Raw genomic sequence first — 24,561 nt, forward strand, 5'->3', positions numbered from 1 at the left:
CTTGGAAGAAATATAAGTTTATTCTACCAATACCTAAATATAGATAACTTCTATCTATCTATCTAGAGAGTATTAGAGATTATGTGTAGTTGTCAATGCTGCTACTTAAATACACTTCATTTAATTTGAAGATGTTCATGTCATCCAAAAGCTATTTTATTGTCATTAATGTACTATGTAAACTTAAAGTCATACTATGCAAGCTCATCTATACTTAACATTATAAACAGGAAATATATGCTCTGAAACTACTGGATTTATTTCAATTCTTTCACCATTGCCATTCTACATTATTTCTGATGAACATAAGTTATATTTTATCCCCATATTCCCACAGGAACTGGAAACCACAGGGCATCTGTGTAGAAAATTACTGATCCAATTTGGATGTGATTTTCCTCAATTTATGCATGTTTGTCAATTTCCTGTGTAGGGTAAAGCAAAATATAAACTATTATTATAAAGAGGAAATGATTTGATTGTTCATTTGTTTGTATTAAATAGGCTCAGGAAAGTCTGTGCTGTTTTAAAATATTCTTTCACCAATCCCATATTGTCCCTAATGAACATAAGCTATATTTTGTACTCTATATTATTCTTATGGGAGTGGAAGACTATGTGGGCTAGTAATACTAATTTTGAAAAAGTTTCTCTTCCAGATTCCTTATTTTTTTTTTAATTCAGTGTTTTAATTTACAGATTTGGCTTCAATAGGATTTCAGTATACTTATAGAATAGTACATTCCATATTATGCCTAAACAATATAAATTTGGCGTCACTCGAACTAACCTTTGGCAGCATACGTTGTTCACAGATCTGGCGTCTTCCCAGAACTTCCTGACCCAGACACTTGGCATTGGAATGCACTATACTATAACATACCTTTGGTTACTATCAATTGAGTTGTAAATGGAAATAAAATAGTTTTAAAATTTTATTTTTTTTACTGTTTTACTAAAGTGTTTTTCAGACAGCATGGGTACGGTGACAGTCGCCAGTATGACGTTCATAATACGTATTATTATCGTGAATCGGGCAAACTTTCAAGAGTGAAACGAACTGTCACCAGCACCATCCTACAAGAAACAAACTGTAAAATTCTATGAAAAAATAATAATTAGTCTATATTCAAAATTATATTTACACAGGATGTCCCATACATTGATGAAACACAAGTGGAAGATACATCAACTATCTAAAACTTACTTAATTGTATTTGTTTTTAATTAACAGTTTTTAGGCCAAAAATTTTTTAAATTTGAATTTTTAAAATTTTTTATCACACGTTTTTTTTTTTTTTTTTATTCTGTACAAGTTAGCCCTTGACTACAATCTCACCTGATGGTAAGTGATGATGCAGTCTAAGATGGAAGTGGGCTAACTTGTTAGGAGGAGGATGAAAATCCACATTCCTTTCGGTTTCTACACGACATCGTACCGGAACGCTAAATCGCTTGGCGGTACGTCTTTGTCGGTAGGGTGGTAACTAGCCACGGCCGAAGCCTCCCACCAGCCAAAAAAAAGCCACGTTTTTTTTATGCTGTAATTAGGACTTATATTTTAATGGATTAAATCACCAATGTAAATTTTTAGGATTCCATACCAAAAGGGTCAATTGTGAGCCTTATTACTAAGACTGTTGTCAGTCAGTCAGCCCGTATGTCCGTAATGAGTATGAAATTTAGACGGCCTCTGTGGCGCAGTGGTATTACAAGACGCAGGTTCTGGGTCCGACCCTCGGCTGCGCCGATTGAGGTTTTCTTAGTTGGTTCAGGTCTGGCCGTTGGGAGCTTTCGGTCGTGGCTAGTTACCAACCTGCTGGCAAAGACGTACCGCCAAACGATTTAGCTTTCCGGTACGATGTCGTGTAGATACCAAAAGGGATGTGGATTTTCATCCTACTCCTAACAAGTTAGCCCGCTTCCATCTTACATTGCATCATCACTTACCATCAGGTGAGATTGTAGTCGAGGGTTAACTTGTAAATAATAAAAAAAGAACCCTTCATGTGCAAATCTGACTCACACTCACACAACATTATAAATAATGTTAATATATACATATAGGTATTATAATATGTGGCTTGGTTTTGTACAAAAAGATATTCAAAGATTTGTGATCATGCAGGCTGTTTAAGTATTTAAATGAATTAAATTTTCTTTATCATTACAGATATGTGCGAATGTATGGCTTGAAGTTTTCAAAGGAAGATCATCTGACGTTTATTAAACTGGCGTATGAACTTGTTCTTATACCTGAGCTGGAGCCGTGCAAAGTCCACAAGTTCGCCACTTTGTTTGTTATGCTCACAAAGTAAGTTTATTACAGTAGTTTAATTATATTTTACTTTAATGACCTTAATATTAAGTATTTTTTATAGACTTATGTAGAAATAATGCATGTTTGTGACTAACAATGACCTATTTTGACAGTATAGTACCATCAATAAATAACTCACCACCCTTGGCCGTGTTCTTTGGATGGGGAAAAAAACTATCACCTTTTTTTTATTTTAGATGGCTTATGAAGTTATGACTTATATGAGATTACAGCCTTGCAATCTGAGGGTTCCCTTAATACCTGGACCCTAGATATATTGCCACTTGTCAGCAATGCCACCCTATAGTACGCAACAGAGTCAAAATATCTTAAATGATGTATTAACTATTTGTGGACTAAACAACTAAATTACTATAGGTGTTTGTAGCTGAAAATTTCCTTATTCGATAACTTTGTTAGGCCTGTTTGAATGGGTACTGTTGACAAATTCTGAGACTGCAGCTAGAAGACCTACCAACTTAATTTCACTGGCTTTCTTTTCTTCATTATAAATAATATTATACTGAATTATTTCGAATAATTTTAAATTGAAAATATAAAATGAATAATAAAAATTAAAACAGCTCATGGACTTTCGCAAAATTCCTTTGTAAAACTTAGCAATTTTAATTTTGTTTTTACTTTTAGAAAAAAATTCCTCATATCACCTGAAGAACTGACACTACAATGGAGGCCACTATACGACCTTGGGATCAGGATTTTTGAGAAGAGTTCGTCAAATATTGGGATGTACCACTACCACGCGTATGTTAACTTTATTAATTTTTTTTAGTTAGTTTAAGTCAGAAAAATCAAAGAAAAAACCTTATCACCGTATTTATCACCTATGTAGTGCTGCCCGCTCTTTTATACCTTATGTCCAGAGGCGTAGCTAGGTAACCAAGGGCCCTGGTGCAAACAAAAAAATGGGGCCCCACTACTATGTAAACTGGTTCGGTATCAATTGAAAATATTAAATATATACAAACTATCGGACGCCCGTGGCTTCGTCTGCTTGGAAGTCGATGTAAACTTCCAACCCCTTTTTCACCACTTCATTTCATATATTTTTTTATGATATGAACAAATTTTTAAAACTGTAACGTACTTCCATACAGACTTTCAACCCCTATTTTACCCCCTTCCCTTTTTAAGCTACATGAAAATCTGTCCATTCATTTTAAAGAACAGACATTCAGACAAAAACCTTTAAACCGCTATGAATATAACGGTAACATGTTTCGAAAATAGTAAGTCGATTTAATTAGGAGTAATGTGTCTAAGGCCGCGTCTATACTAATAAAATATAGTGTGGGAGTCAGTTAATGATAATGAGTCATGACTCTCGTGATTTGACGGCCTTCGTGGCGCAGTGGAATGCGCGGTGGATTTACAAGTTGGAGGTCCTGGGTTTGATCCCCGGCTGGACCGAGGTTTTCTTAATTGGTCGAGGTCTGACTGGTGGGAGGCTTCGGCTGTTAGTTACCACCCTACCGGCAAAGACGTACCGCCAAGCGATTTAGAAACTAAACCGAAAGGGGTGTGGATTTTCATCCTCCTCCTAACAAGTTAGTCCGCTTCCATCTTAGATTGCACCACCACCACCAGGTGAGATTGTAGTCAAGTGTTAATAGAATAAATTGAAAATTTAAAAAAAAATGACCTCGTCTGAAGGATAGTGCAGGTTAAGATAAAAAATTCATGCCCGGTAAAGCGTTTTGGCATCGCGTCCTATCATCTAGACCTAAAGCTCAATTCACATTGGCAGTTGAAGCGAAGCGTTGCGAATTGCGACATGTATTTAAACTCTTATCTCAATATACGAGATTTATCTCGTATTATGACCATTTGCTTGATCCTTCAATCAATATCAAAACTCAAATTCATATAAATAAAATTGAAATGTATTTCTGGAATTTCAAAATAATGTATTTTCTCAATTGCATAAAGTTAAGAATTTTGTCTGTCTTTCTTTTTTTTTATTCTTTACTAGTTTGCCCTTGACTGCAATCTCATTTGATGGTACGTGATGATGCAATCTAAGATGGAAGCGGGCTAACTTGTTAGGAGGAGGATGAAAATCCACACCCTTTCGGTTTCACACGACATCGTACCGGAACGCTAAATCGCTACGTACGTCTTTGTCGGTAGGGTGGTAACTAGCCACGGCTGAAGCCTCCCACCAGCCAGACCTGGACCAAATAAGAAAACCTCAGCCCAGTCGGGGATCGAACCCAGGACCTCCTTGTAAATCCACCGCGCTTACCGCTGCGCCACGGAGGCCGTTTGTTCGTGCTAAACTCTAAAACGAACTTTCACTTTAGGATAGAGGAGATTATTGAGCATCATCCCCGAAAACATCCATGGTTACCGGGGTATTTGTGTAATGCTAAATTTCGCGCAGACATAGCCGTGAGCATCCGCTAGTTAAAAATATAAAAAATCGTACAACACATGAAACTATCACACACGTAATATAATATCACCCACACATACGATGTACTTAAAATAACACGTGGAAGTTTATTTTGTCTCTCAATGATTTCGTTCAATAGGTTTGTAAAAGTACCTAAAGATCGCGGCTGCATACGTGACGTGTGTTATCTCGGACGGGTCAAGGACAAGATTGGAAATAGCGTTTCATTATCATTGTCAACCCATATTCAGCTCACTGATGTGTTCGAGTCTCCTCTCAGAATGAGAACGGTTAGGCCAATAATCCACCACGCTGGCCCAATGCGGATTGGCAGACTTCACACACGTAGAGAATTAAGAAAATACTCTGGTATGCAGGTTTCCTCGCGATGTTTTTCCTTCACCGTTTGTGATAATTAAAAATAATAAATATCTCACCTGATGGTAAGTGATGATGCAGTCTAAGATGGAAGCGGGCTAACTTGTTAGGAGGAGGGTGAAAATCCACACCCCTTTTGGTTTCTACACGGCATCGTACCGGAACGCTAAACTCTCGCTTGGTGGTACGTCTTTGCCGGTAGGGTGGTAACTAGCCACGGCCGAAGCCTCCCACTAGCCAGACCTGGACTAATTAAGAAAGTCTCAATCTGCCCAGCCGGGGATCGAACCCAGGACCTCCGTTTTGTAAATCCACCGCGCATACCACTGCGCCACGGAGGCCGTCAAAACATTTTTATATTAAGATAAGTCAGGGACGAAGAGACAGGACGGCTACTTGGTGATTAGATATAACCACGTACCCATCCTCGTCTGGACGAACCCCGTTCCATATGCAGCAACTTAAGTTAGGCCTATTTGTTCAGGAGCAATAAAGAACCCGAAGCACCGACCGCAGTCGACATGATTCGGAAATTTATCACGTGGAACAGTTTAGACGGTGCTGTCGGTTTGTTTGGACTCGGGTTGGGGGAGGAAAACGAACAACCAACGTAAAAAACTTTTTGAATAATTTGCGCCCGAATACTGAAACGCTGCTTAAACGGAAACATGCATCACTCGTGTATAAGACGTCGTGTATAATGTGTCGTCGACTATAACAGTGGAATTCAGTCGGTCCTGCGCCTGATCTCTCACCGGTCGGTCTGCCGTTCCATCGGATTTCGAGAGTGAGAGAAGAGAGAGTGCACCTGTGCTTGCGCATACACTTGTGCACTATAAAATCTCCTGCGTACATGGTTAATCTCACCATGAGATTAGCCGCCGTGATCGAAAAAGTCGGTCGGAAGCATATTATTATTATTATTATTATTGTATACACGTATAAATCTACATTTACTGAATTTTATTTATTTCCAATATAATACGGTATAATTATATGTATAGTTCTCATAAAAAAAAAATCGAAACAATCCGCCTGATCAGTACTTGCGGAGTGTTTCGATTTTTTTATGAGAAGTACAAGTATATATCATTCGTAAAGTTCTATTATTCTACAGATGTACAGTAAGCTAACGCAGTAAATATATGGGACATATAGGATAAGTGTGGTGTAACTAAGTCTCACATTCTCGAAAAATCGAGAGAATCTGTCTCATTCTTTACGAGTCACGAAAAAGTACGAATAAGTCGTCATTCGATTCGGTAGAAAACGTAGATGATTCAGACTAATCTAAGACCTTACGAATAGGATATTAAATAGGACAATATTAACCGTTACCTTAGAGCACTATTTTTGCTTAACTACGCAGTATATTATTTTGTTGATAACATCTAAAGCGTTTCTGTATTCGGATAAGGGTCGCTTATGTGTTTACTGGTAGTTGGTTCATCTCTCATTGTAATGCACCATAATTTATTCAACGAAAGGCCTCGACACACGGATGCGTATTCAACGCGCGTCAAAGTGCTAGAATGACAGTTGACACCGAGCTATAGACGCAACATTATATTGTATAGTATTTTTTTCCTTACATGGCATAAAAGGTAAACAAAGATCCGTCGTCACGACATTCACATATTTCTCACAAACCGTCCGTTTAAACTAAATCATTTATATACACATCACTTCATTTAACGCGCACACCGCGAATTACATAAAAACTGCTTGTAATTAACTATTATATCACATTTATTTCACTAAAAACGAAATCACAACAAGTTTTATTTCTACAGATTAACGAAAATGTTGCGAATTTGACATTTCGTAATGCTAGATTGTCTATGAATTGAAGAGACGGGAAAGATACATGAAATTATAACTTGTCGATAATTATGTACATAATTTTTAATTTTAATATTTGTGTCCTTTGTGGCTTATAAATAAAATAAATGTGTATCTTTATTAACACAGCACCAAAGAATATATTATACTCCATGGAGAAGAAGTAAATCTACATACATGAAAACTTTGGACATAGCAGCGACATTATTTCCGCATACGAATATTTTTTCATAAAGTCAGTGGCAATTTTAAATGGAGATTTTTGATTTTAAAATAGTTGAAGGACCTAATTGAGAAAAAACAAATAATAATTTTAAAAAATCTGTTGTTATCTTTCCCTTTTTAGTTTCGTGGGTACGTTAACATTTTGAAGTCGGTTGTATTTTTTCATAATATTTTTTTTTTATATTTTTAATATACCTAATAAATAAATCAATCCATATGAAATTCAACCTAAAATCCACCCATCTGAAAGTCGGAATTTTCGGTTAGTTATATTATTGTTAGTCATATAACAACCAAACAACAAATAAATAACAAGACTAACAATTGCAAACGAAACAAATAAGTAATGATGATATGGAACAAACATTGGCACGACCTCACTGTGAGCATGGAAGCGACAATGTGGCACTTTTTGCTCGCAGTTAACTCATCCTAAACCGAGCTTAACCGATCGCGGCGCGAGTGCTCCCGAATGTTTGTAATTATATAGCACGATCAAAAATTATTAAAAAACCGATAAACCGAATCTTCAACCACTTGCAAAATTTTTAAATTAAGAATAAAGAAAACAATACACAAATACGACTTGAATATTATGATTGCTGGATCAGAAAAATAAATAAAAGATTTGAAATACTAATGGAAAAAAAATTATTACTTTTGTTTCGCAACATGGTGAGATTTTTATTTTTCTGGTATACGTAAATCGTGATAGTCAGAGTTATTAGGATATTATATAAAGAAGTTTGAGAGATAGTGATGTACAAGGGGCCGAAACTTTAGTACAAAGGTTTTTGAATATATGACATTATGCGGTAATAAATTTAGTAGGTTCTAGAGCTAGAAAAATGTTACGAATACGAAAAAAGAGACAGACAGTAAGTGTACATTAATTCCAATTATGTTCTACATAGTCATTTGGACTAGTGGTGTATAACCAAGGTAAAAAAAGAAAGAAATAATAATCTTTAATTCAATAGAAAAATATTTTTGTCGCTTTTTTGTTTTTCTCAATTGTTTTCTTCAACAATTTAAAAATTAAAAATTTCCATTATAAATTGCCACTGACTTTATTTCAAAAATATTCGTATGCGGAAATAATGTCGCTACTATATCCAACAAAATGAAATGAAATGTTAATGTTTTTTAACTTTTGTAACTTTTGTATCTTTTGTAATTTTTAAAAATGTAAACTGTAAAATTTTTGTAATTTATGTACTTGGAAATAAAGGCTATATTATTATTATTATTATTATTATTACTATATCCAACATTTTCATGTATTTCATGATTCACTTCTTCTCCTTGGTGTATATATTCTTAAAATGATATTTAATTTCCTAAAATGCACACAACTGAAAAGTTGGAAAACGAAACGAATATGGAACGTATTCGTTTTTTAAGATGACGTATAGTAACGGATATTTTAGTTTAGTTATTTCAGATTTAACGATACCTACTTGATATCGTTACGATGCCCGCGGTTAACTTCTCAACCCTACTGATTGTCTTTGGTTCATAGTCAGCCATTATTGTTGTTTAAAATTGACATCTTAGAAAATTTCAAGTATACATAAACTGTATTTACGTCGTTTGTGCTGTACCTAATGCTGTAGCAAGAGGAAAGCCTGGCTCAGTAATGGGTCCAGGCTGATAATAATGATGATGGTTTTAGCTGTCAAAGAAGCGCTAGAAGTACATATCGTCGTATCTACGCAACGTTCTGTTGTGTTAGGCGTATTTGACAGCTAATATCGTCATACTCCTAGTTGACTCATATCAAATTTAAAGTAAAGAATATTAATTTCGTATCATGGAATGATGAAAAAAATATATCGTTGTTAATATTAATAAAAGTTAAGGATTTCATAGAAAACTAAATATAAAAATTATGTATTTTTCCAAACGTCATAAACACTGTGGTCCATAATTTAGTGACGTCGCAATGTTATTTGATGTACTAAACGAATAAACGTCAAATTAGTTAATAACTAATAATTTTGATAACCACTAAACCGTTTGGTTAAGGTTTAGCGTTTATGTGACGTCATGAAACGATAAAATATAGAGCATCATGGCCGACAGCGTTTTGGCATGTATTGTCAAAAATACATGATTTTTTCAATCTAGCAGAACGAGAATGAACTGTTTAAGAAAATATTTTAATAATAAAGTGTCAACTAGCTTATTACATCACTATTCGACGCTATAGCGCGGTGTAAGACATAGAGCTTAGACGCGCGCTGAATACAGGTTCTGTTTGGCGACGCCTTTACAGCGGAGGGGAGGTGGCTTTACAAACAGGGACGGAGCGTGGTGTTGTTATTTTGGGACATCATTTAAGTATTTGGTGACTGTCCGTTTTTTCTTCTTGTGACGGCTATTCTTTTGAATTTAAAATTGGTTTAATGGTTTGCTATAGGTAAATCGTAAAACTCTTTGTGATCGAGCCCATCTGACGTAGTAGAATAATGATCCCACCAAACAGCATCACATCACTAGGGCACAGTACAGGAACATGTTCCTATAGCTTGGCAAGTTTGTTGATGACACTCCCATGATATGCGGGCGACGGGAGGGGAAAGACTGCGCAGGTATGAGGTCGTGCGTGCGAGGCATCGCTACTTCCCTCCCGGCTCCCGCGGATGATCGGGAGTGTTACGAACGAATTTACCAAGCTATAGTTTGACTTTGATGGCCTCTCCGGCACAGTTGGTAAGGCTGAGTTCTTCATTGCACAAGTACTGGGTTCGACTCCCAGCTCGGTTTAATTCAGGATTTTATATTTTCTGAATTGACTGGTCTGGTGTTAGACATTAGCTGTGCTACCACCCTAACGTCAAAGACGTACCGCCACACGATTTAGCGTTACCATATGACGCCTCTTGTAAAAGACGTATTTTACAGACTGCATCGTCACTTATCATCAAATAAGATCGCAGTCAAGCTGGCCTATTCACTATTCTGGTCTTTATTGTCAACCTATTAAAATCAACATCAAATCAATTGAGAAATGTCATATACCTACTGAATGATGAATGATATCCACAGTAGGTACCTGACCTGATGACATTTGTTACATATCTCAATTTTGTATATGTCAACTAGCTTACGTCAAAAATATCAAATTAACCTGAAGGGTTCGCTATCTTGTCAACTCATATCCAATCGTCATTCTTGGTTGCGTTCAATATTGTTTTCTGCGTCCAATCATTAAATTCGAGTCCTGTGATTGGTCGAATGCAGAAGCGAAACTTGACTTCAACCGCTTTGGTGCGTTTTTATAGTTATGTTTTCTCACCATCATGAATCAAAAGGTGGCAGGTATTGCATGAAGAACTAATATTTTCACTAAAGAAAACGTTACATTTTGAATAATGATTGCAGGTCGCTGGAGTCGTCGTATGTGGCAATGATTAAATGCTCAAAACCGTAAGTACCTATCTACTGTCCTAATTATTTTATGTTGTATCAGCCAACTTTTGGCTGCAATCATGCCTTACGCTAAGCCATAATGCAGCCTATGGTGAACTTACAAGCCTAGAAGGCACTCACTTTTTACTTAAAGTTTCAACTTTGCCCACGTTGGAGGCTGAGAAAACCTAGAATGGCATTCCATAGCTTCGCAGTGCAAATCTGAGAATGGGAGTTAAAACTGACATCTTAATTGTTCAACAATCTGCGACTTTTATTACTGTCCCAAAAATGTTTACTTTTTTTTCGTTTTACAAACCGTTTGTAATCGTTTTAAACACAGAGACTTATCGTTTCAAAAGTGCTTGTAAACTAAGCCTACTTGAAACAATCGAATTTGACATCCATTCGATTTGAGTCCTATCCTTCTACATGTTTTCATTTCAGAGTAAGCTCTGACCATCATTCATTATATTAAAACTTTCAAATAATACAGCTTCAAATGTTACTTCGCGCTTTGGTACACCGACGAACTTTTTAAATAAGAACAGTGATAAAAAAATTATTTAACCAGATCCTTATTTATACATCATATTATCATCTCCATATACTTTTATGCAGGAGTATACTTGAATTTCCGGGGCCGATGGTGGGCATCCTCCTTTGTTTGCTGAGATTGATGTCTTATAACTGCGATACATTCTTTCCAAGGTACTTTGAAGTGGGTGCAACAAAAGAGATGCTAGAGGAACTCCTGCCTCAGATCTGTCCGTGGTCGTCCAACTCTCAGATGATGGGTCCGTTCACGGCGTTCTTGCCGGTGGGCCTGCCAGCTGAGCACGCCGAGCAAGGCCACCTGCTGTGGTTCGACCAGCTCATGGATCTGTGGGACGTGTGCTACAACAACCAGTGTGGTATTTCGGTAAGTATTAAGTAGACATCATCTTCGCATATACAATGGATGTAATGGGGATGACTAGATTTGAATAAAAAAAATGATCTTTATTAACCAAAAATATATACAAAAACCAAGTATTTGATTGCCTGTGGTCTCCATACTAGATTGTGTGGTCTCCATACTGTATTGTGGAGACCAGGTAGGATTTCCTTGTTTTCCCTTTGACTAGGACTTTGAAATACATATATTGATATTTGTGATAAATTCGGGTAAATGAGATCAATGTTATGACATTTTTAATTAAGTTTAAGAAGTATAAACATAATGTAATTTTGTTTAACACCCATACAAATCTAACGATCTCTTAAAGCATTGACGTCATTCCTTCATGCCATTTAGTATGGAACGTTTTTAGGGATTTTTGGCAGCGCCGAAAATATGATACTTTAGATTCCTTTAGCTCCGAAAATTATCATCAAAAAAAACTGTCATCACCTCTAATTACTTAAAAATTACACAAAGACAGTCAAACAACATTCTGCGTAAGTATTGTACGCGACTTTATACATATTTCTGTAGATCATAGTCGTACACAATATCTCCTGTTAAGAATTGTCGGTGTTTCCATATCTCATATAGGCCAAACATTCGTCAACGACTCAACGACATATCCTGTGAAAAAAAAAAGACAAACCTCTTTTAACCCTAAACCATTTCATCTATCTTCAAACTACAAGTTTGCATTTTTCGGCAATTGCAACATGACTATTCAGTATGATTCATTTATTCTTCCCAGGATGTAATGATGCTCTTTGCTGGTCTGGCGAAGAAAAATCCTGGCGCCGTGGACTGGACGCCTCACGTGCCCAAAATGTTCATGAGGTTCCTACACGCACTCAACTTACCCGTGAGCTACAAAGACATGCAATACACCAAGAACCATTCGCTCGGTGAGATGTTAAGCAGTTTGTGTAATAAGCTTAGAAGTGTTATCGTATATAAATGTATAAGTACCCAGTCAAGCTTCGCTTTGACGCATTTCCTACCCCTAACCTATTCTACTCCCACCCTACACCTACCCTACCCCTACCATTTTTAGTTACAGATAGTCTGCATACGAATTTTTAGCTTTCTACCTTGAAAATTGAGGAATGTTCTATACAAACTTCCACCCCCCATTTTAGGGAAGTGAGGAGTTAGAAAGCGACATAAAGTAGCCTATGTCACTCTCTTCGTTTGACGCTTCGTTTTGCCGTGAAAGACGGGCAAACAAACAGACAGACAGACAGACACACACACACACACACTTTCACATTTATAATATAAGTATGGATACAGTTTTTCTCGCTTCGGTAAAAAACTGGACATAATATTAATGAGCATCATGCTCATTAATATTATGTCCAGTTTACAGGAATACTGTGTTAAAACTTGTGGGATACATCAGATGTCAGAACTATGTATCTGTTAGGTGCTAATCACACTAATCTGTACTCTTATGTATAAAACACTCGTGACGCGATGTATTTTCGGGATGTATATCTTAATCATCTATAAGCTTTAAGAATAGTCTTTAATAATTATACTTGTCACTTATGACTTAGAAAGCATTTATGTATTTTTCTTGTCAAACGTGTAACACGACTCAACAAATCGCTATTAGCGATAAGGCCTTCCCTTGCCTGTTATTATTATTTTTGGTGTACAATAAAGTATATTTCATTCATTCAACTTATTGAATAATTTCTATAAACATTTCCTTTGTTTTTTTTCCTTAGACATGAAATTTGTGGCGTTATGGATAGTCTGGACGATAAACCCAGACGGCGTAGTATTGAAGCACTTGAAATCATTCCTGGCGGGAGTCGAGAGCTACTTACAGAGTGCCAACTCCGGCCGGTGGTCCTTCAAACTAAGGGACCTATTGAGGAAATTAGCTAGATTATTCCTTAACAGGTAAGATTTCCATATGCCTGATTTATATGCATTTCATCAGTACGCACTGTAAATTTTGGGCAGCTATTGCACATTGTTATGGAATGAATTCTTGTTATTCTAGTTTCTAACAATATTCGATATTGACAAAGTTAACAAAATGCAGATACAGTAAACTAAAAAATTGTTCTAGGGTGCGTCGCGAGCGCGAAATGAGGTTACAAGAAACTTGGGAGAACAAAACACCCGAAGAGTACAAACTCCGCGACGAAGATGTCGACGAATTCGTGAAAATAGTCCTGCAGCCTACGCTACAAGCCGTCTACAGCAGGAGCGGCTCGATGGACATCTCGGTGGCTCTGCAGAACTTGGCCACTCTGCGGCCTGCCATCGTCATACCTCCTCTGATCGAGAGGTTGAGGACGTCGCTCACTTCTCTGACCGAGCCGCACAGGGTCACGGCGGCCATGACCGCAGTGGCCGCAGTAGCCCGACCGATGATCCGCGGAGCTGACGCGGGCTACCCAGAAGGCCCCACCCACGTGGTACCTTTCCTGTTGGCCGTCCTCCCCGGCCTCGACCCCAACGACATCAAAAAGACCTTGGTCACATTACATTTCATACTCATTTTCACCGTCATGATACCTATCGTCGACTGCAGCTCGGCGCACGAATATCATCCCGACCTCACTGAAGAAGAGTTGTTGGTCTGCGAGTCGACGGCCCAGTTCGAAGACTTCGTACTGATCTTCCTCGACAGACTCTTCATCATCATCGAGTCGAGCGTCACCGAGCACGCGCGCTTGGACACCAAGGACCCCGACTGCGTGCGCAGCAAGACGGACGCGGTCATGGAGACCGCCATCTCCTCCGCGGCGACCGCCGTCTTGATGCAGTGTTCCCCCAAAATTTTCCAGGAGGCTTTGAGAAAATTCAAATCCTTCGCCACAGAAACGACGTTCGAGTCCAACGTCTCGGGGAGCATGGTCGGCGTGCTGTTGAAGGTGTTCAGTCGGGTCGACGCCGTGTCGACGTTGGCTGCGTTCATGCCCAAACTCCTGGACGATCTGAACGAGCTGGTGGCGAGTGACGAAGCGCTGAAAGAGGAGAACCCGCCCCGCGACCTGTGCTACAACCTCGTCCTGTTCAAACAGGTCATAGAGTGCGACGGCGCCGCGCTGCTGAAGTACATCCCTCACATCATAATTCTGCTGGATCGGCTGCTGAAGTTGCACTCGTCGTACGCGCTGATCCGCGCGGCGGACGCCCTCGCACACTTGTTCTATTCCTTTTCTGCTGTTGACGTAAAAGAATGGAGGAGTTCGAGCAAAGACTACGGGAGCGCTCCCAAAACGTGGCTGCCCATCCGGGAATGGGGCAGCGGTTGCCTGATGAAGGACGCCAAGTTGAAGTGGCACGTGCCCAACGCTGCGGAGGTGAAGGCCGCGCAGCTGTTGGCGACCAGATTCGTGAAGCACGAGGTGATCCGCCTGAGGCAGTGGCTGCAGGGCGAGCGCGACATGAGCCGCGAGCGCCGGATGAAGAGCTACTACATATTCAACGCTGTGCTGACGAGCTGCAACTATCTGCCGCCGCCCGATGAGAAGCAGCTCCCTTTGTGAGTATTTATATATTAGCGGGTGTGAAACCCTACTTCTACCTTAAGTATCGTATGTTCGTCTCCCGGTTCTGGCGCCTAGTATGTTTGTATTGAATTTGACAAGCTATAGTATTATTTCTGAACTTCAGGATAGCGTCGCAAGTGCCGGCCACGAACTTGCCGTTCGTCACCGGCGTGCCGCACGAGGTGACGCTGAACGGACACAACACACGGCGCGTGCTCACCAACTTGCTGCTGGACGTGCAGAAGCGCTTGCTCGCGGACAAGACGGACGACACGCGGGGACTGGAGACACTTATCCAGGTATAGTTGAATATATTGGCATAGTGAACTAGGTATTTGACCGCTTTTTATGCCATGCAACTGCAAAAAACCGGCATTTTAGGGGAGGAGAACACGACGAAAACGATAACAACAAAAAAAACATCAATTCTATAGAAACAGTTTTATAAACGCAGTATAATGGGTAAAATGCACCGAACTTCAATATTTTAAGGAGTTTTATACTTGACCACGTGAGTTTCAATTTCGGTCAGAAAACCAATTTCGGTCGGACTCTGTAATCAACGATCAGCTTTAATAGTAGTGTAGGTGGTAAACACAAAATATCTATAATTCCAGGTGTGGGAGCGCATTATAATCGTAAGAAACAACCGGGCGTCACCGGGCGTAGAGGCGCGGCTGCGGTCATACAGCGCGCTGGAGCGGGCGCTGGACGGGCGCGGGGGGCTGACGACCAGCGCGGGCGGCGCGGTGGACGTGGCCGCGTCGGCCAAGCTGCGGATGTTGGTCGCGGATGCGGCGCGGCTGCAGTTGGAGTCGAGGGCGGACCTGACGTGCGACGCGGGCATGACGCCCACTAGCGTCAAGGCGCTGTACGCGCTGTTTGAGCTCTCCATCAATACATATAGCTCGGTGAGTTCGTTACTTACGACTACTTAGTCCTTGTCCAGAAGGGGCGTATTCGTCGCGAACCATTAATTTTTCCAGGACAAAAAGTAGTCTTATGTGTTAGAGTAAAATCTATTTCTATTCCAAATTTCAGCTAAATCGGTTTAAAATTGACAAAGTTTCATACAAACCTTCATCCCCTATTTTATCCCCTTGGAGGTAGAAGTGATCAAAATTCTTTCTTAGCGGATGGGTGAAACCGCGGGGCGTCATTTAGCGGCATTTCTGCGCCTTTTAGAAATTTTGTGTTTTCCCCTAAACTATTTGACTAAGTAACATACTGTAAAAGGCAAATCTTATTTGTATAATATCCACTTGATTATTAAGTAATTTATTTTGATAAGGATTTAAGTTTAGTTGTGTAAATAATGACGTAAACCTTAGTATATGATTTAATTATTCTATTAAAGTACAAAGGTGCTATATCTGCTAAAATATAGAAGATAGATATATGCTGTCGCGACATTTTTTTGTAGAAAATGATGTGTTCTACAAAGTTGTAGTACATTATTTTGTTCTTTCAGCGCACGCCATGTAAACAAAACTTTTGTACACTTTGGGTTTTTATTGGAGTTTCAGGAAGGATCCCTAATTTTTTTTTAAATATAATATAGCCTATAATAGCCTTCCTCGATAAATGGGCTATCTATCACTGAAAGTATTTTTGAAATCGTACCAGTTTAGCACGTTCAATCAAACAAACAAACAAACAAACTCTTCAGCTTTATAATATTAGTATGGATATAGATTTCATGATAATGATGAATTTCCTCAGGTGCGTGTTTTAGCCCAAGCCCGTCTGTACTGGATGCTGAGCCACGTGCCATACTCTTACAAAGCTCTGGTGCCGAAGTTGGTGGATCTCCTGGCCAAGGGGGGCGAAGGGGAGGAGTGGCACGCGCGGCACAAGGGGGCTCTGTACATCATAATGGGCCCTAAAGTTGGGCCCATGATCGCTAAACAAGACTGGGACGTCGTGAGGGCCCTGTGGCCGGCCATTTTGAAAGCGCCGCTGAGTGAGAAGCCTAGCATACTAAGGTAATGTCCCAAACAACACATTTAACATAGTAAATTTTTGTCTATTTTGTGGAATAACTTGGGAACTATTTGTTTTAAAATTACAAAAGAAATGTATTTGTATTCGTATCAAAAGCTCTGACATTTTATATAGCACACAATAATATTTTAGCTAATTTTTTTTATTGTATATTTAATTTTACTTTAATACGATAAACCCACTTTAATACGACCCGAGTATATTAAAGTGGGCTGATAATTGTGCCTTTGAGTATATTACGATCGCACCTGATGTTTTGTGACGATGCGGCCTATAGCTTGGCAAATTAGTTCGTAACACTCCCGATGGTCCGCGGGGGCCAAAACCCCCCGCACAGTCTTTCCCTCTGCAACGCGCGCACGACTTCATACCCGCGCAGTTCTTTACCCCGTCGTCCGCACGTCGACGTTGCTAAATAGTCTTTCCTGGTAACTAACTACAGCCGGTACCATCAGACCTGGGCCTGTAGCCGAGTGGCACGTCGTTTCTTTTTCTACGAACGCTAACGCTTCAAAAATTAAAAATGAATGGGAAAGACATTCACTATCGACAGGTCACGTGACCAAGTTGTCGATCAGATCTGTCATTACCATCCATTTTGTTAGTCTCCAAAGCGTTAGCGAATGTAGAAAGAGACGACGTGCAACATGGCTAGAGGCCCAAACCTAAAATGCGACCGACGACATATCTACACTACTATACTAAATTGGACATAAGTCAACTACCCTATTGTAGATTATTTTGTAAGTTTATTTATTGCTTGTTATTTTTAATTTTTATTTTTGGAGTACAATATAATATGTAGTCTCCTTGGACCAAGGCGTTTGGAAGCCTCGTAACTTTAATTTTAAGTTTTCGACTATTATTACCACCATTATATTAAATTAAATTATGACATATCATTTCAAAACTGCTTGTAATCTAAGCCTAATTGAAATAAATTAATTTTGAATTTTCAAGTTTCATTCATTCATTCATTCATTCATTCACCCAACAGACTAGAACAAGCATTCAGCGACTGCCTGCACCGCCACTTCCCGGCGGTCAACACTCGTCTCACCATGACCGACAGCGCGATACAGTTGGCGAAGAAACTTCTGTCTGAGGAACAACTGCAAGAGCTGGAGACCAGCGGCATGTTGGAGAAGGCTGTGGAGAAAGAAATCGCTACCTCGGATAGAATGGAGCGCACATACTACATGCTGGTAGAGGAACTGGTTGATATCGCTGAGACACCCAATATGTGAGTATGTTTTTATTTTTATAGTAGAATTCGCTTTGTTATTGTTACCATTAAATTTTAAATATCGTTAGTTAATCTATCTCGCGAAATTGTAAACTGTCGATAGATTATAAACTGAACCTATTGCTTACAATTATGTTATTTTGCGTTATATCTATCTATCTATTGAAGTCAAACCGTTAAATTGCAATCTTAAAACGTCAACTGTCCGAACTTGCCCCTGATTGCCTTACAGCAGACCGTTCTGTCTCAATAGAGTTAGGAATGAAACACATATGTCAGTCAAATAAAATACTTCAAGAATTGTGACATCACTATTACATTTATTATAAAGACTGACCGAAGTGCCCGACCGCAGGCCTGAATTTTTATGTTCTAACCTAACCTAACTTTATATTTTGTTAATTATAATTGCCAATAACAATATTTTACTAATGGAAGAACAGTGTTTAAAAAAATTAAGAAACGCACTGGCCACCCCTGCGATTTTCTTACTTTTTCTTTTTTCTTTGATTTGTCCATTGTAGTTTATTACTATTTTTATTAACCCGCTGTAATATTTTTGTAACTCTATGTTTAATTCATCCTGATTAACAATTTAACGGTTTCACTTCGATAGATTATCCCGAAAAATAACACGTTAAATTGTAATCAGTATGTTCAGTTCACAATATATCGACAGATTACAATTTAACGGTGACATACACACAACGAAGTTTGGTTTACATATAAAATTACTTTTAAAATAGTTATCGATCGGTCGGTCGGTCGGATATAATGACTTAGCCTCGGAATCACCTCGAGCAGGTCCCAGGACTTGTGACCTTGAGAGTAGTTTTAATGGTACCCTTTATAATATCAACACTCACCATCCCTGCCCGACATGTTCTCCATACCCACACTAAACAAATTATGATGAACAATAATTACAACACGAAACATAATTGCACAAAATCACCAACACGACTGGCAGCGTAACGGTGTCTGCGCTGCCTAACAAACAACTGAGCTCAAGTCATTGAATACCCTCTTATTTATACCAACACTGATAACTCCTCTCTAAAATAATGAATATTAATACCACATGTAATCGAGGAACTTGTAATATTTATATATACAAAAGTACTTGTGAAATACTCTATATACTCTATACACAGACAATGGCGTCGTCTCGAGCTGGCGATGCAGATGCTGACGTACTGCCCGCTAGTGCAGACGCCGTACACGCCCCGCGCCGTGCGCCTCATGGTGCGCTCGCTGCTGCACGACGACATCGCGGTGCGGCGGACGGCGCAGAAGCTCACGCACTACGCCTTGAAGCAGAGGAAGAACGTCGTAATGAAGATCGAGGTCGACCCGTACGAGATAGCCGGCGTGCCCAGACCTGAGAAACATGTGCCAGGTAATATTACATTCCTACCCGTATCATGTCTACAGTATAAAATATCGTTGGTTTGTGAGGATGTTTTTCTCAAAGTACACTCAGTTTTTAAGTTTTTGTGGAAAATGGGTGAAATCAATTAATGTTATATGTGAAATAAGCTCGAGTTTGGTCATCATCATCATCATCATCCATCATCATCGTCATCGTCATCGTCATCTCCATCGTCATCATCGTCGTCACCGTCGTCGTCGTCGTCCTCGTCGTCATCGTCGTCATCATCATCAATAACCCATATCATCACCATCATCATCAAAAACCCACATCGGCTCACTGCTGAGCTCGGGTCTCCTCTCAGAGTGAGAGGGGTTATTCCAATAGTCCACCACGCTGGCCCAATGCAGATTGGCAGACTTTACACACAAAGAAAATGAAGAAAAAACTCAGGTATGCAGGTTTAATCACGTATCCCTTCACCGTTTGAGACACGTGATATTTAATTATCATAAAATGCACACACTCAATAACTGTAAAATTGGAGGTGCATGCCCCGGACCGGATTCGAAGCCACACCCTCTGGAATCGGAGGCAGAGGTCATATCCACTGGGCTATCACGGCTCTAGGTCATAGGTCTCATAGGTCGTATGCAGTGGCGTGCATGCATTAAATCACTGCATACCCTAACAAATGTTTTGTTAATGCTTATCCAGTGCACATTTTCTCAGTTTGGTTATATTGACTTACTAGTGCATACCCTGACCAACAACCTTATGCACGCCACTAGTCGTATGGAATATATAATTTTTATTTTTGTAATAAAGATAGACATGGTCTCGTAGGTTACAGGAAGGACCTGGAGTGGGCCATGTGGGCGGAGGGCAAAGAGATCACCACCGACGAGGAGTGGGACAAGCCGTGGTTGCGCGACTATACTATTGGGTTCTTCGCGTGGCCCAAAAAGCTCAAGGTAACATTAATGATCCATGTTCTTTCTCCTGTCCAATTAGGACTCCCGCACACGGGCCACTGGCCACAACCACAAAACGCCGCTACCGGAATATTTCCTGTAGTTTTCATACATTTTATATGGACTCGTCGCTCACGGTTGACGTCGGTGGCCGCCACATGCTATACTCGTCGCTGCTCGCTTCTTATGGCCGGCACCGGCCACTAAACGCTGACACTCGCCACTCGCGCAATTATGATACTGCATCATCATATCAGCCGTTGGACGTCCACTGCAGGACATAGGCCTTTTGTAGGGACTTCCAAACATCACGATACTGAGCCTCAGTACTGCCTCAGTACTGAGCCTATCAGTATGATACTGCATGTGTGGGTAAAAAGTAGCAACCACCGACCACAAGTGTCGATCACCGTCCACAAGTGGCTTCAGATACTTTTGTGGTACCTTCTTGCTTCTTGTTGCGACGTTTGTGGCTGTCGCGTGTGACCCGTGTGCGGCGACTCTTAATCAATACAGCCTCTGCTGGAAGTGGTCACGACAATAGGCTAGTTGACATTTTTTTTAATAGTCTTAAATTGTTTATTATCGTTCTATCAACTATTATTATTATTATTATTATTCCTTCAGGTAGCAGCACCAATAAGCGAACAGGAATACTCCTTGGACACTCCCCCAGAAGAGATGGAGGACGGCGAGCGGTACCTGTTCGAGTTCTTCAGCGACGAAGAGTGCGTCGACCGCCTGGTCGCCTTCTACACCGTCGAGGAGAAGAAGGGGAAGGACAAGTTCAATGGGATTCGGTTCACCATGTTTCGGGTAATGGTTGTTCGAAGAAAGAAAGAAAGAAAAAGAAAATAGAAAGAAAATATATTTATTACTACATTATGCCACACATCACAATTATTTAAGAATAATACCTTGCGATATGTGGCATAACTTAGAAAAAAAATCTTTAATAATCGTAACGTAATCTTTTGTAACGTTCCAGGCTATTTTGGACCTGTCAATGCATAAATTTAAAATTATGTATGTGTTTAAAAATGTATTTATATACGATTGATGATTTTCTAAATAATATGCATAAATAATAATAATATTATCTTGATGATTGGTCAGTAACAATTGGATTAGCTTTCATCTTCATACAAGAAGTAGAAGTATTAAGATATTAATCATTTTGACCGACCATACAAATCTAACGATCATTATGTACCTACGACGTCATTAATTCCTACCATTTTGTATGGGGCGTTTTCCAGGGATCCGCGGCAGCGCCGCAAATCTGACCCTTTAAATCCCTGTAGCTCCGAAAGTAATGATCTCAGATACCCTGTTACTTTTACAAAATTGCTTTACTATTAGTATACTCTTAATCTATACTAATATTATAAAGCTGACGAGCTTGTTTGTTTGATTGAACGCGCTAATCTCAGGAAGTACTGGTCCGATTTGAAAAATTCTTTCAGTGTTAGATAGCCCATTTATCGTGGAACGCTATAGGTTATATATTACCCCCATATTCCTACGGGAACGGGAATCACGCTAGTAAAATCGCGCGGCGTCAGCTTTTTTATTTTTTTATTCTTTACAAGTTAGCCCTTGACTACAATCTCACCTGATGGTAAGTGATGATGCAATCTAAGATGGAAGTGGGCTAACTTATTAGGAGGAGGATGAAAATCCCCCCACACCCCTTTCGGTTTCTATACGGCGTCGTACCGGAACGCTAAATCGCTTGGGAGTACGTCTTTGCCGGTAGGGTGGTAACTAGCCACGGCCGAAGCCTCCCACCAGCCAGACATGGACCAATTAAGAAAATCTCAATCTACCCAGCCGGGGATCGAACCCAAGAACTCCGTTTTGTAAATTCACTGCGCATACCACTGTGCCACGGAGGCCGTTCAATTTATTTGATTTGATATAGTATGCGCGTTATCATCTGAGTCGTCCGGTCATAAAAGTCAAAAAAGATAGGAATGTGCAGCGCGCCTACCTGCGCACCCTAATTATCGATAAACGGCTACCTGCGCACGTGCTAATGATGAGTCAATAATGATTTGGACGATTCTGATTGGTCGGTTTCTAATGTAATTGCATTGCGTATTTTTTTTGCTATAAATGTGTTTACTGCAATTAAATAAATACATTCATGTGTTACTCGTTGCGCACTATGGATACTTTATTTTCTAACGTTGATCTGAAGAAATTACATGGCGATATTAGCCCTCAAGCTCGAACACTGATTCACAACGTATTCCTGTTTCTCAATGAATTGAAAAGTGATCCGAATAAAGTGGCTTCTCTAAATTTCAACAAACCACGTGAAATGGCCGCATTTTTTTGTGGTGTGAGCAGAGCGACAGTGGACCGAATCAAGACGGAAGTATTTAGTTAATAATTATATAATATGAAATATGTATTATATTAAATCAAATATTGTTAATTTTTTTAATTTTGTGAACAAGATACGATAATAAACTTTACTTATCGATAATATGTCTTTCATTGTTACACCCTTCACTAGACGGCTCCATAAGACCCATAAGTGCAAGCGAGATAGATATAGAGAAATGATTTATGGCCCTAAGACTCAGTTGTTAACGATAGTAGTATAGTGCGGTCGAGGCCTATGTTTTGCTAGTGTGGACCTGACCTTATAATCAATATTTATTATCTGTGAACATTACTTGTTTTATTTTATTTACAATATTTAATTTATTTATTTTGTCTATGACAAATCTATACTAATAATATAAAGCTGAAGAGTTTGTTTGATTAAACGCGCTAACCTTTGGAACTACTGGTCCGATTTGAAAAATTCTTTCAGTGTTAGATAGCCCATTTATCGAAGAAGGCTATAGGCTATATTTTATCCCCGTATTCTTACGGAAACGGTAACCACGCGGGTGAAACCGCGCGGCGTCAGCTAGTATGTATATATAGAAGAAATTAAAAGCTATCGTTTTTCTTTCTCACCTTTTGTGATCTTGCAAATATATAGAGATCCTGTACTCAGGATTTCATTGTGTCAAATTCACATTCACATAATTTATAAATGGTTATCATCAATTGTCCAGATGGCGTTCGCCCAGTTCGGCGAGCGCGTGTCGGCGCGCCTGCTGCAGCACGCGCTGCGCTGCGCGCGCGAGTCGCAGGAGGCGCCGCAGCGGTTCGCCGCAGAGATCGCCGCCGCCGCCTTGCGCGCGCCGCGCTACTGGCCGCGCGCGCGCGCAATGGCCATGTACGACTCCGCCATGGAAATTATCAAAGCAGGTACTTCATTACCAACATTTTAATTTAGCATTGGACACAAAAGGGAATGCTCTTCCTCCAGGCCATCCGACCAGGCCTACCCTAACCACCCACAAATTTACTTATATGTAAGTTTACTCTTTCAGATCGATCCTCACTAAAGATCGATTCTTAAGGAGTAAACTCCAAAAATCTTGATGATTCAATTTTAATAATCAAGTCATTATTTTATCAAAAAATTGTTTGCTACAACAACATTTTTAATTCATCTTTAATTTGTCCACCATGGGGACAAGCTAAAGTCGTTGAAGAATCGTTTTCTTGTTTCTTAAGTTTGTTGATAACAAAATAAAATAATACAGCTTTAAATATTATTTCGCCACTTTGGTACACCGGCGTACTTTTAAGCAAGAAGAGTGTTGAAATAAAAGTTTTTAATTATCACCGTTAAATCATGACACAACTTGACGAAACTTTGATTTTGACTATATGATACTAGCGGACGCCTGCGACTTCATCCGCGTGGAATTCAGTTTTTCACGAATCCCGCGTCAACCATGGGCTTTTCCGGGTTCATCCCGGAAAAGCCCATGGTTGACGCGGGATTGGTCCCGTTTAAGTATGTGTTAATCCACAGTAAAATCTATTTGCATTCAAAAT

General features: G+C 39.6%; 1 protein-coding gene across 2 annotated transcripts in view; it reads left to right on the forward strand.

The window, feature by feature from the left end:
- Nucleotides 1–24,561, forward strand: part of LOC112047214 (proteasome activator complex subunit 4B) — a 38,623-nt gene that overhangs the window by 2,214 nt on the left and 11,848 nt on the right. Inside the window, exons 2-17 of one of the 2 annotated variants that reach the window (XM_052888041.1) lie at nt 2,174–2,314; nt 2,969–3,085; nt 5,599–5,724; nt 10,569–10,613; nt 11,307–11,517; nt 12,290–12,443; nt 13,272–13,449; nt 13,622–15,046; nt 15,178–15,352; nt 15,671–15,964; nt 16,776–17,038; nt 18,055–18,300; nt 19,458–19,702; nt 20,522–20,649; nt 21,277–21,465; nt 23,727–23,922. In XM_052888041.1, coding sequence (XP_052744001.1) covers nt 2,174–2,314; nt 2,969–3,085; nt 5,599–5,724; nt 10,569–10,613; nt 11,307–11,517; nt 12,290–12,443; nt 13,272–13,449; nt 13,622–15,046; nt 15,178–15,352; nt 15,671–15,964; nt 16,776–17,038; nt 18,055–18,300; nt 19,458–19,702; nt 20,522–20,649; nt 21,277–21,465; nt 23,727–23,922 — 4,133 coding nt within the window. The remainder of the gene's footprint in view (nt 1–2,173; nt 2,315–2,968; nt 3,086–5,598; nt 5,725–10,568; nt 10,614–11,306; nt 11,518–12,289; nt 12,444–13,271; nt 13,450–13,621; nt 15,047–15,177; nt 15,353–15,670; nt 15,965–16,775; nt 17,039–18,054; nt 18,301–19,457; nt 19,703–20,521; nt 20,650–21,276; nt 21,466–23,726; nt 23,923–24,561) is intronic. The other variant, XM_052888042.1, reaches the window with a different exon arrangement.

This window comes from Bicyclus anynana, chromosome 21, assembly GCF_947172395.1.
Source record: "Bicyclus anynana chromosome 21, ilBicAnyn1.1, whole genome shotgun sequence".
Lineage (NCBI taxonomy): Eukaryota > Metazoa > Arthropoda > Insecta > Lepidoptera > Nymphalidae > Bicyclus > Bicyclus anynana.